Genomic DNA, 13,589 nt, shown 5'->3' with positions numbered 1-13,589 from the left:
ACTTTCAACTGTTATGTCTCTTTTGAAGATCTAGCTTTCAAAAAGAGCCGCCTAATTTCTGTAATAAGTCAAAACAATACATTTAAATAGAACAATGCACATTTTCATTAAATATTACAAGCTACATCAAGAAATCTGACCATATAGCAAGATGGTGCTGGAGCCATGGGCGAAGCAGAGGTCGAGCTGTTGATAAAGACATCATTGAGCAATACTTTCATCTCAATTCTTTAATAAGTGTTAGAAAGCAATGAAATGATTGCAGAAGTGTTTCCTGTATTTTTTATTACAATAAAGCAAAACCAAAAACAGTAAAAAAAAAAAAAAAAAATCTGTCAAATTTAGAAATAATTTTTAAATGAAATAAACATCAGACTGACAACAGTCCGCTAGTGTTTCCTGTTCTGTCCTGGAAGCTCCCATCTCATGCCACCTTGGTTAGTTTAATATCTCCTGTTACTCTGAGGCTTGTCACTGTTGTCAGCTGTGAAACGCGGTGTGTGAAGTCACACAGTTGCTGTCCATCCAAGAGAACCCGCATCTGCTGGTGTTCACACACAATTTCCATCTGTAAGAAAATAAAAAACCTCTTGTGTATCGTACAGCAAACATATTTTAAAGGAATGCCACAAGGAATTAAATGCAAACTGTTTCTATGAGAACATTATACTACAAACTCTAGTTTTATAACAAGCGACCTCAATCTGTCTTTAAACAACATAGTCATCACTTTGGCACTTGTCCATATAAAATCTAGAATACAGATGGAGCCACAGTTATCTTGGCTTCTCTGCTGCGCCTAGTCACACCATGGTTTATTAGCATAAACCCTTCATCTATTGTTCTCAGCTGCTATACAATACAGAGAGATCAATACATCAGGGGATTAAGCCATTACAGCAGGGGATTGTGGGGGTCATTCCGACCCGATCGCTCGCTGCAATTTGTCGCAGCGCAGCGATCGGGTCAGAACTGCGCATGCGGCGGCGCATGGCAGCCATCGTTGCCTAGCGATTGCCTCTGAGACAGGTGGTCGCTGGGCAGGAGGGGGCTGGACGGCAGCATTAAGCCGCCTTTTAGGGGGCGCGGTCCGGCCAACGAAGGCGTGGCTGGACCGTTGGGGGGGGGGGGGCGGGCCACGGTGGCTGCGTGACGTCTCACACAGTCGCTGCAGCCAGTGGCAACGGCAGTCATCTCCCGGCCAGCCGCAGGAGCTGCTCTGGCCGGGAGTTACTCCACAAATGCAAAAGCATCGCCGCTGTGCGATGCTTTTGCATTTGTGCGGGAAGGGGGGGGGGGGGGGACTGACATGCGGGGCGGACTAGCCCTGTGCTGGGCGTCCCCCCGCATGTCAGGGAAGATGATCATAGCTGTGCTAAATTTAGCACAGCTACCATCAACTCGGAATGACCCCCTAAGTCTGACTGCATTCAATCCTATTAAAGGCCAAGATAAAGATGGCTCCTTCTGTACCTCCCTACTGTACTTTATGAGGGCATGAAGACTCACATATTTTAATCCTTAGTGAATAGTAAAATATTTGGATGACAAATTTGATTGTACAAATAATAAAACTGAAGCAAAGTTTAATAAACACTTTGAAGGGGAATACAGTAAGGTCCATATACATTTGGACACTGACACGATTTTCCTAACTTGCAATTGAAGTGCAATTCAGCTTTAATTCAAGGGGTTGAACAAAAGTATTGTATAAAACATTTATGATACAATTTTTGTTCTTTTGTCTGTTTACAAGAACATATTCAAGTTACAGTTATATATTGACTATCGGCCTGAGTCATGATAGTAAGTAAAGCAAAAAGCAAGGAAATGGGCAAAACTATGTTGCACTGCAGATGTAATATGTGCAGAGGGATTCAGATTTGGGTGGGTTATATTGTTATACTGTGCAGGGTGAATACTGTCTGCTTTTGCATGTACTGTAGCCCACAAATATTAGACAGCTTTATTTGTACACTGCAATTTAGATTTCAGTTTGAGCACACCCCACCCAATGTAAATCTCTCTGTACGTTACATCTGCCCCACCTTCGGTGCCACATGGTTTTGCCCAGTTGTTTACTTTACCTACAAACACGAATCAGGCCTTATGTTTTTAAAGTGCAGACTATCAGCTTTAATATATGAGTATTCACATCCGAAAAAGGAGAAGGGTTTAGGAATTATAGTTGTTTTATATGTAGCCCCCTTTTTTAAAGGGTCCAAAAGTAATTGGTCAATTTTCTCAAAGCTGTTTTATGGAAGAGCTGTAGGCTATTCCTTCATTATTTATCAATTAAGTGGGCTGAAGGTCTGGAGATGATTCCACGTGTGCTATTTGCATTTGGAAGCTGTTGCTGTGAGTCCACAACAAGTAGTCAAACGAGTTCTCCATGCAAGTGAAACAGACCATCCTTAGGCTGCAAAAACAAAAGAAATCCATCAGCCTGATAGTGGGAAACATAGGAATGGCCAAATCTACAGTTTGGTACATTCTGAGGAAAAAAGAACGCACTGGTGAGCTCCAAGAAAGACGACAAGGTAAAGAAAATTCCCATCACAACATTGAGCCAAGTGAAGAACACTCTCCAGGCGTGAGGTAGGCATATCATTATCCAAGACTACCAACAGAGAAGACTTTGGGGGTGATTCAGATCTGATCATAGAGGTGCTAAATTTAGCACATCTACGATCAGTTTCTCAGACATGCGGGGGGACGCCCAGCACCGGGCTAGTCCGCCCGCAAGTCTGGCCCTACCCCCCGCAAGGGTGCAAAAGCATCACACAGCGGCGATGCTTTTGCACCCATTGAGCTACTCGCCGCATCCCAGGCCGCAGTGGCTGCGTGTGATGTCACGCAGCTGCCGCGGCCCGCCCCCGCAACAGTCCAGGCACACCTCTGTTGTCCGGACTGTGCCCCGCCAACGGCGCTCTGACGCCATTGGCACGCCCCCTCCCGCCCCGTGATCGCCTCTGCCTGTCAATCAGGCAGAGGTGATCGCTGCCCTGAGATGCTTTTTGCATCTCACTGGGCTCCCGGGGTGCGCTTGTGCATTCCACAATGAAATTCAGACTGCGATCGCTGCAGCGGTCCAGTCTGAATTAGGCCCTTTATGAGAGCATATACAGAGGGTTCACCAGAAGGTGCAAACCATTCATTAGTCTCAAGCATAGACTTCCAAGAAATAACTAAAAAAGCCAGCCCTGTTCTGGAACAGTGGGCCTAAATCTGACCTGATCGGTGCTGTGCGTTTTCGCACAGCAGCCGATCAACTCTGAACTGCGCATGCTTGATTGACAGGCAGAGGTGAGAGGGGGAGAGCTGGCGGCGTTTCGGCGCCATTTAGGGGTGCGGTCTGAGCAACGCAGGCGTGCCCAGACCGGTGGAGGGGGCAGGCCGCTGCAACCCTCACAGTGACTAGTAGCTCCTGCCAGCGTGCAGGAGCTGCACTGACAGAGAGCTACACTTCTAGTACAAAAGCATTGCCGCTGTGCGTTGCTTTTGTAATTGTGCGGGGAGGGGTCGGGCCTGACATGCATGGCAGATTAGCCCTGTGCTGGGCGTCCCCCCACATGTCTGTGTGACTGATCGTAGATGTGCTAAATTTAGCACATCTACGATCAGGTTTGAATTAGGCCCATTATTCTTTGGTCAGAGAAAACTAAGCTTAAATTGTACCAAAATGATGGAAAGAAAAAAAGTATGGAGAAGACCTAGAATGGCTCTTGATCCAAAGCATACCATATTATCTGTAAACCACAGTGGAAGCAGTGTGATGGCAGATGTGACAGAAGCAGCCGGATGAATTTTAACGTTTCATAGGGTGTGGCAATAGGAACAGTTTGCTGCAGAAAAAAAAAGTGTCTTACCTGTTTGTTGATTACAGTGTGTTTCTCCCTGTAGCTGAAGGCATGTGACTGATCAAAACAAAGCAGATGTGAAGAGCTTCCCTTTAAAAGCAAGGTGGGAGTGTAATTTGCCTGCCAGTGGGAGGAGGAGGAGGAGTCTAGGGTATACAAGGTCTGTCTAGGCCATTTTTTTGGACCAATGCTGGAAAAGTTGGCTGGTGACTAGGGAGTAGATCTCTGTTAGTGAGTGACAGGGCTGTAAACATTTTCTCAGTAATGGTTACTTGTCTGCGGTCATCCTGACGAATTAAAACCGTGGTCCAGAGTCCGTTTCCTTCCACTACACAGCTTCTGTGTCACAAAGGATAGACTGTCTGCTTAGATTCAGCAAAGTTGATTGCACAGCGCTTAACAGTACAGATGGACAAAAACATGCTGTGAAACATGCTGTGAAACCAACCAAAACATGCTGTGAAACCAATCCAGGAGTTTAAGGGAAAGAAGTAGAATATTCTGCAATGCAATGGCTGAGTCAATCACCGGATCTCACTCCAAATAAGCATGCATTTCACTTTCTGAAGACACAACTAAAGTCAGGAAGACTTGCTAACAAACACAAACTGAAGACATCCGCAGTAAAGACCCGGAAAAGCATAACAAAGGAGGAAACCCGGCATTTGGTGATGTCTGTGGGTTTCAGCCTTTAGTGATGTCTGTGGGTTTCAGCCTTCAGTCAGACATTGCCTGCAAAGGGTTCTCTAGCAAAGTATTATAAATGAACAATTTATTTATGATTATGTTAATTTGTCCAATTACATTTGTGTATAAATGGTTGCAAATCCTAAACATTTCATACAATATTTTTGCTCAACCCCTTGAATTAAAGCTGAAATTACATCTACATTCTTTACTGTCAAATCCATTGTTGTGGTGTACAGAGTAAAGACTATAAAAAAGAATTGTATCTGTCCAAAGAGATATGGACCTAACTGTTTACAGTTACAGAATGAAGGGGGGTGGCTGGACTAAGCAGCCTAATTTTACACATAATGAGGTGTGGTTCTAAACTCTCCATAACAAACACAGTCGCTCAGCAAATACTATCGGCGAGATGCAATGGAGTCCGAGATCGCCAGAAGTGCGGGTTGCCGGCCGTTCTCGGATGTTTTTTTGAAGAGACAATCACTTACAGGGCAAAACCATGCAAAAAAACATGCCTTGTAAGTGATTGGGCCTTTAAAAAACGGTTCGAGATTGGCCGTCAAAATGCACCTCCGGCGATCTTGGACTGCGTTACATCCCGCCATATACCTTTGTACACATATCCAAACATTTCACAGATAAAATTACACCCCTTAAGGGGGGTACTCACGGAGCGATATTCTAAGCAATCTGACTAGATTGCTTAGAATTTAAGCATTATCGCTCCGTGTGTACCCCCTACAGGGATAGCGATGCGCAGCCCCGCGCGGTTCCGGTATGAATGGTCGACCATGTTATGGTCGACAGTCATTAGGTCGACCACTATTGGTCGACATGGACGACACATTAAAATGGTCGACACATGAAAAGGTCGACATGAGTTTTTTTACTTTTTTTGGTGTCGTTTTTTTGCGTAAAGTGACTGGGAACCCCAATTAGTGCACCGCGTCCCCTCGCATGGCTCGCTTCGCTCGCCATGCTTCGGGCATGGTGCCTTCGCTCCGCTACCGCTTCGCTCGGCACAGATTACCGTTCCAATCGTAGTCCGCGTGGATCGTAAAGTATGGAAAAGTTCCCCAAAAGAAAAAAAAGTTAAAAAACTCATGTCGACATTTTCATGTGTCGACCATGTGTCCATGTCGACCATGTCAATGTCGACCAATAGTGGTCGACCTAATGACTGTCGACCATAACATGGTCGACCATGTGAACGGATACCGCCCCGCGCATCGCTATGGTTGGTGCTAGATTGGCCTGCATGCAGGCCAATCTAGCGGGTCGCTCACTTCACCCACTGGGTGAAATTAGCGGCCCCCCCGGTCTCCCCCGCATGCTCAGCACACATCGCGCTGTGCTGAGCGGCGGGAGAGACGTGTGCTGAGCGGTTCGCTCAGCACACATCTCTCCCACATCGGCCCGTCTATATGGGCCTTTACATGGGTCACGCTCACCGTGCACATAAGTTACATCTTCCCAACACCTCATCCTTCTTATTTTAGGCTGAAGCTAATTGTGTGGCTCAACATTTAGTGCTCACTCTCCTGCAAGGCTCCTATACTCAATATTGGTTGCTGTATATGGACCTAATTCAGCATGGAACGCACGTACGAGTGCGTTTGCATGCTGAATCCAGCCGCAGTGTGCACATGTGCTGAAGACGCACTTCGTCTGAGCACACAGTGAGATGCAACGTGATTGACAGGCAGAGGCTTTCGCCGGGGCGGGAGGGGGCATCGAGTCACCAGCATTGCAGCGATGGGAGGAAGGGGCACGTTGTCTGGACCGTTTGCGGGCAGGCAGCAGCGGCTGCGTGACATCACATGCAGCTGCTGCGACCCAAAAGATGGCGGGTTGCCATCTGCCTTAGCAGCTAGGCTGTGTAGGCAGAGGGCAACCCTAAACATGCAAGAGCATTGCGCTCGTCCGATGCGCTCGCATTTTTGCGGGCGGGGGGGGGGGCAGGACCTGGCATGCGGGGTGGACTTTCCGTGTGCTGGGTGTCCCCCAGCATGTCAGTGTAATGGGTTGTAGATCTATGACCCATGCTGAATTAGGCCTTATGTCCCCAATCTGCACACCACTTCATGTAAGGTTATTGGGAGGCCGGTGTGATAAACAGCAGCCACGCCCAGTCCTATTATCCTATAGTGGGGGAGAAAGGAACAGCAGAGATTGAACTCGGGACAATAGGTAGCTGCTTAAATGTGCCTGTATATGTTTGTGACATGTCTAAGACAGCAGCTGGCTGTACAACTGGGCCACTTTCAGAGATTCAGAACAGATTTGGAAGCAGAGAGTGATTTTCAGTGGGTGTTCCTGGGAGGAAACAGGGCGGTGGCTAGTCAGATGCGGGCGTGTCGCTGACAGCAGCAGTGTCTAAAGACGCAGTATCGCTATAGTGGGATGTTCGGACTGGAAAACTGGGCCTGCCATAGGTCTGGCGCAAGTTTCCGTTGTATGTCTAAATACTCACCGAGACGGATTAGCGATGCAGCCAGCGGGCGTCTCAGTAGGAATGCCACTGGCCCTCATTCCGAGTTGATCGCTAGCTGCTTTCATTCGCAGCGCGGCGATTAGGTGAAAAAGTGGCACTTCTGCGCATGCGTATGGGCCGCAGTACGCACGCGCAAAGTACTTTCACATAAACTATGCAGTTTTACACAAGGTCGAGCGACGCATTTCTGTCGCTGTGTTGATCGGTGAGTGATTGACAGGAAGTGGGTGTTTCTGGGTGGTAACTTGCCGTTTTCCGGGAGTGTGCTAAAAAACGCAGGCGTGTCAGGTAAAAACGCAGGCATGCCTAGAGAAACGGGGAGTGGCTGGCCGAACGCAGGGCGTGTTTGTGACGTCAAAGCAGGAACTAAACAGACTGAAGTGATCGCAAGGTAGGAGTAGGTCTGGAGCTACTCAGAAACTGCATGAAAATTTTTACGCGCAGTTCTGCTAACCTTTCATTCGCACTTCTGCTAAGCTAAGATACAGAGCCTGCCCTAACCAATATGATGCCCTAGGCAAGATTTTGGCTGGTGCCCCCTAGCACCACCGCTGGTTCCGCCTCTGACCTTGTACCCCCTATATTTTAAATTGGAAAAGTTCACACATTTGGCGCACAGCCCAAAAAGGGGTGAGTTTTTGCTGGCAAGGGGCATGGCCACACAATAACCCCAATTCCAATTACGCCACACAGTATTGCAACTTTATTCACATATGATCATGCGATAGTGTCCATAATTCATATTACATCCCACAGTAGTATCACTTTACCTTATATATGTTACTCCTCACAGTAGAGCCCCTTATTCACATTACATCACACTGAATTGCTCCTTATTCACATTACACCACACCCTATTGCTCTTTATTCACATTAGACGACACAGTAGTGCCCTTTCTATACGCAACGCCACATAGTAGAGCACCTTATACACATAATGCCACACAGTAATGACCCTAACACATATGAGATACATTATTAATGTCCTTATGAACATAATGCGCCTTACACATTATGCCAACCTTTATTAATGCCCTTTTACACATAATGTCCCTTACACATATGCCGCACATTATTAATGCCCTTATACACATAATGACACATAGTGCCCCCTACACATTTGCTGCACATTATTAGTACCCCTATACACATAATGACACACATACAGTAGTACCCTGTTACACATATGCCGCACATTATCAATGCCCTTATACACATAATGACACACATAGTGCCCCCTACACATTTGCTGCACATTATTAGTTCCCCTATACACATAATGACACACATACAGTAGTACCCTGTTACACATATGCCGCACATTATCAATGCCCTTATACACATAATGACACACATAGTGCCCCTTACACATATGTTGCACATTATTAATGCATTTTTACATGACGCACCTATTGTTCCTTACACATATTCCGAACACTACTGCACAACCAACCCACTCACATGCACACAGCACTCACACTGCCACTAACACTGTGACCTCTGCCTCTGCTTGAATACAGATGTGTCCTCATAAATATTGCCTCAATGCTAACATCGGGCACCCTTTTTTTATGAAAATGCATCTTATTTGCATTGCTATATGGCTAGGATACACAAGCAGCTTCTGCTGATTAAAATGATATGCAGCATGCCTATATTCTGTGTGAGACTGTGGCTGTATGTGCATATGAAATGCTATACAGAATATAGGCATGCCGCATATCATTTTAATCAGCAGAAGCTGCTGATGCCCCTAGGCATATCAAATGCCCTAGGCAATTGCCTAGTTTGCCTATGCCTATGCCTGGCTCTGCTAAGATACACTCCCAGAAGGCGGCGGCCTAGCGTGTGCACTGCTGCTAAAAGCAGCTAGCGATCGATCAACTCGGAATGAGGGCCTTTGGCCGCAGCATTGGCATAAAGATGCAGCTGCGTCCGGCTTATTGATCTTTTCAACTGTCCCATAGTAACCACCCTTATACATTAATTCTCCAGTTTTCTGACGCAATGATACTCTGCCAGCATGTAACTAAAGTGCTTGATGAGAAGGTATAAGGCAGTAATTGATGCATTCACATAGTTTTACATACTCTTACTTTATACAGTATTACATCACCATTTCTGTGACCTGGTACAAAGCTGAATTGTATTATTGTATTTCTTATAACCACTTTCCTTTTTACAATTTAACCACTTCAAGTGCAAATTTACTCTTTTACTAGGAAATCTGTCTTGGTTTCTTTCTCATACAAGTAGGCACAATAAATGAGCAATTTTAGACAGGTGTGGGTCAAAATTGTGACATTCAGGGGCAGATATATTAAGCCTGGAGAAGTGATAAAGCGGTGATAAAGCAGTTAAAAGTGCAAGGTGATAATGCACCAGCCAATCAGCTCCTACCTGCAATTTACATATTGGAACTGATTGGCTGGTGCGTTATCACCTTCCACTTATCACTGCTTTATCACTTCTCCTGGGTTAATACATCTGCCCCTCAGAATCTAGATATGTTCTGAATGTCAACATAGCGTTTTTTCAGACACTTTTAGGCCTCACATTAAAACATACTTACCTACATTTCTTTTCTCCCCTCCGGGAGATACCCGGAGAGTAGAAGCAGGTGGGCGGCGATGGGGGTGGGACCGAGCCAATGGCATCATTAGGCCCCGCCCACTGCATGTGAAAATACAGCGATTGGTCGGTATTTGCATAGGGGTGGTATTTGAAGAGCTGAAAACATATTGCATTATATTAAATGTATTTTGTCTCATGTTCATTTATTTCTTTTCTTTGACACATACATACAACCCCATTTTTAACAGCGCTTGCAATTAAATTAATTAACACACTAGCTAATTTGAAATAAAGGGTTTTTGTTCTATTTTAATGGTTTAAGCTAATGTGATTTATTCGTTTATAATATCCAACAGTGCTGATCAATGTTGTAAGGTGACTAATTACTTTGTGAGATGATCAATCATTTCCATCTCTTAAAGGACCATTTCAATTGCTTCTCAGACATCCAAAGTATCCTGGTTGATAATGCAGCCTAGTGGATTTCGTCTGGGGAAAGTGCAATACTATAGAAACTAGCCACTGACTGATTTGCTGTGCCTTTTGCACAATAGTGATATACACACAAAGATTGCATACATCTAGCATGCAATATTTCTGAGGTACACATTTCTCATTTTGTATATTTCATTCATTTTTTTCTAGTTTTCAAAAAGCTTGAGTGCTGGTCTCTGGTAGCTATGTACAGGGCAGTCGAGAGCCGGGCAAGGCCCAGGTACTTTTCATGGGGCATGGCCTAATCACAGGAGGTGCGGTCATGTACCCTTAGAAAAAAATACTGGAAAAAAATAGCATTTTAAGCACCTCCATGGCCACACTGCAGCCCAGTACACAGCAGAGTGTGCTGGGCTGAGGAGAAGAGCTGCAGATGCTGCTGCCAGGTAAGAGGGAGGGGGCCCTGGGCCCTCTCTGGGACCCTCCATCAGACCTGGGCCCGGGTAATTTGTCCCCTCTCCCCCCCTCTCTCGGCACCACTGGCTACGTATGATCGAGCACCAATGATATTTGTGTGTGAAGCTTGCTGCTTACTCTATCTTTATCTATATTTCCAAGAATATCTGTATTCTGTATGTGTTATTCTAGTATTGTCAACTAGGAATACATTATCTTTTTAAAGTTATTTATTGGAGCAAATAAACATCTCTTGTTTCTATAGACGCCTGCATCTGCTTACATCCTGTGATGACCAAAAATCGCAAATTACATCCCCAACATATATTGGTGTAATTCACGCTCCAAAGTTAGCAGCAGGCTTGAAATACACATGCAAATGTAGCCTTAAACCTAAACGGAACCTTCATCAAATGTAGCTTCAGAATGACATGCAACCCAGACTTGCTTCATATCAAGCATTTTCACCACACACCATTATACAATAATAATTTTAGCCAGTATGAAGGAATGTCTGCAGCCAGCCAACATATAGATACAATTCTGATCATGACTTTACCTTAAAGTTGTCTCCAGCTGTGAAAGGGAAGAATTGGATCTTATTTTCCTCTGCACCCCATGTTCCTGCAAACTTAGCGTTTCGGACTATGGACTTGTCTTGAAAGTTGACTGTCAGCAAAAAAGCAACATCCTCATCTGTATCTGTAGGACTGCACAGCAAGCTGACGGTAAAGCTGCATGGAAAAAGTCATCAACATATTTTATAATAATTTATACACCTAGCAATCCCAAATGGCCGAGTACTGCTTATATTCAAGGAATTTCAAAGCAATGTTGAAAGTTAAATATAATAAATCTGTCTGTAACAATATCTGAAACTGTGGTGTGATTAGGAATATTTTTGATACAGTATTAACTATTAAGCAGTTTCCGCCAATATCCCGCTATAATCAAAGGTACAGTGTCGGCATGTAGGGCCCACCGGGGGAATGCAGTGTTAGGGGACCATGTTAAGGGTGTGGCCAGTCCGCAGAGGGGGTGTTGCCTGCCACCTCATTGGTCTGTCTAACCATTAGAGAGTGCAACTCTGGGACCGTTCATAAATATATACAGTAAATTCAGCTGCTGCATGCATGATAATGTACCAGATTAATAACAGATTAATAACAGCAATGCACTGTAGAAAATACACCATAGTCCAGTATAAGGTAACATATGTATAATTCAAGTGCACAGTCTAGAACCTGATCCTTAGAGCAGGAGGAGGGCACCCAGGCAGTGGGGCCCACTGGTGGATTACCCCTGTACCCCTGTGGGCCAGTACAAGCCTGGTGTTTGTATGTATTTAACTGCCATCTAACAATGTAATGTTTGTAACATTTAGAATGACATTCACTATGCGAGCGGGATCGAGGGGAGTCAACAAGATTAAAATGTCGACATCTGGAAAATGGCAACATTTACCAAATGCTGACAAGAGGGTAAGGTGTTGGCATTGTTGCAGTGTTAACATGTTACAAGTCGACACTGTGCATGTCAGCATAATGGACATGTCAAATTGTACTCTGTCAACATACAGCACATGCTGATATTTTCACTGCCGACATAACATGAGCATCCCGTCACGAGAAATCAGAAACTGTGATACCCACTGGTAGGTGGAGAAGGTGGCAGTAGGTACTGGGGTTTATTAAATGAGTATGGTTTAAATAGACCATGTAGTATAGACTCCTATGGTGGTTGTTCTACCTCTTAGGTCTGACGTCCACTAATCCCATAATTGTGATCTTCATGGCTGGCTTCATTCCTCCCTTGATGTCACCAACATATTTTACTGTCTGAAAATAAGAGAACACATACTGTAGTATAAAGTCTTCATTTCATCAATGTTTAGGCTTTCTGTCTGTGATACATGTCAGTGGCAAACGCAGGATTTCTGGAGGGAGGGTTTCCGGGCAACCGGAAACCCCGCCTGCGTTGCCTATACATGGATAACAAATGAGTGAAAAGCATAGATTACATTACGCTGTAATAAGTAAATTACAGCAATGTCAGATAGTTCCATGAAAACAACATACAGTACAAAGTTAATTTTATACTATTTACTAATATTTCCAAAACAGCCTGTTTTCTGCTGCTGTACCATGGGGGTCATTCCGAGTTGATCGCTAGCTGCATTCGTTCGCTGTGCAGCGATGAGGCAAAAAAAACAGCACTTCTGCGCATGCGTATGCGGCGCAATGTGCACGCGCGACGTACTATTACAACGAACGTTGTCGTTTCACACAGGGTCTGGCGATCCTTTTCAGTCGCACTGGATGCCGCAGAGTGATTGACATGAAGTGGGTGTTTCTGGGTGTCAACTGACCGTTTTCATGGAGTGTTGGGGAAAACGCAGGCGTGCCAGAAAAAATGCAGGCATGGCTGGGGAAACGCAGGCGTGGCTGGGCGAACGAAGGGAGTGTTTCTGACGTCAAAACAGGAACTGAACAGTCTGAAAGTGATCGCAAGCGCTGAGTAGGTTTTGAGCTACTCTGAAACTGCACAAACAAACTTTGCCGCCGCTCTGCGATTCTTTCGTTCGCACTTCTGCTAAGCTAAAATACACTCCCAGTGGGAGGCGGCATAGCGTTTGCACAGCTGCTAAAAACTGCTTGCAAGCGATCAACTCAGAATGACCCCCATGTACACACCGAGGAGTACTATGCTTTCTGGTGTAAAAACAGGCTTATACATGTTTAAAAGGAGTTTGTCCTCCTCAACAGTGTTTATACTGGGGGCTAGTTTTACTAAAGCTTCTAAAAATATAAAGTGACGGTGTTGCCACTAGACACCAATCAGATAGTGACTATTATTTTCTGGGATGCAATAGAAAAATATTAGCTAGGATATGATTGGTTGCTATAGGAAACACCTCCAGTTTTCATTTTTAGAAGCTTTAATATATCTACCGCTGGATGTAAGTGCGAGCAAGAAGCAGTTCAGCTCTGGTATGTGCTCCTGCTTTCCTGCACCCCTTGTACCTGCTCAAAATCACCTCTGCCTAGGGTTGCCATAATATCACTTTAATCTGGGTAACA

The 13,589-nt window shown here is 45.0% G+C and overlaps 1 protein-coding gene across 2 annotated transcripts in view; it reads right to left on the bottom strand.

Moving 5' to 3' along the window:
* Window positions 1-215: 215 nt before the first annotated feature.
* Window positions 216-13,589, bottom strand: part of LOC134980532 (galectin-related protein A-like) — a 40,884-nt gene continuing 27,510 nt past the window's right edge. Inside the window, exons 2-4 of one of the 2 annotated variants that reach the window (XM_063947386.1) lie at window positions 12,259-12,343; window positions 11,069-11,243; window positions 216-568 (exon numbers count right to left, since the gene is read on the bottom strand). In XM_063947386.1, coding sequence (XP_063803456.1) covers window positions 425-568; window positions 11,069-11,243; window positions 12,259-12,343 — 404 coding nt within the window. In that variant the 3' untranslated portion in view covers window positions 216-424. Of the gene's footprint in view, window positions 569-11,068; window positions 11,244-12,258; window positions 12,348-13,589 lie in introns of both variants that reach the window. The other variant, XM_063947385.1, reaches the window with a different exon arrangement.

This window comes from Pseudophryne corroboree, chromosome 12 (assembly GCF_028390025.1).
Source record: "Pseudophryne corroboree isolate aPseCor3 chromosome 12, aPseCor3.hap2, whole genome shotgun sequence".
Classification (NCBI taxonomy): Eukaryota; Metazoa; Chordata; class Amphibia; order Anura; family Myobatrachidae; genus Pseudophryne; species Pseudophryne corroboree.
The sequence above is the reverse complement of the archived record's forward strand: the minus strand, read 5'-3'. Positions and strand labels throughout refer to the sequence as shown.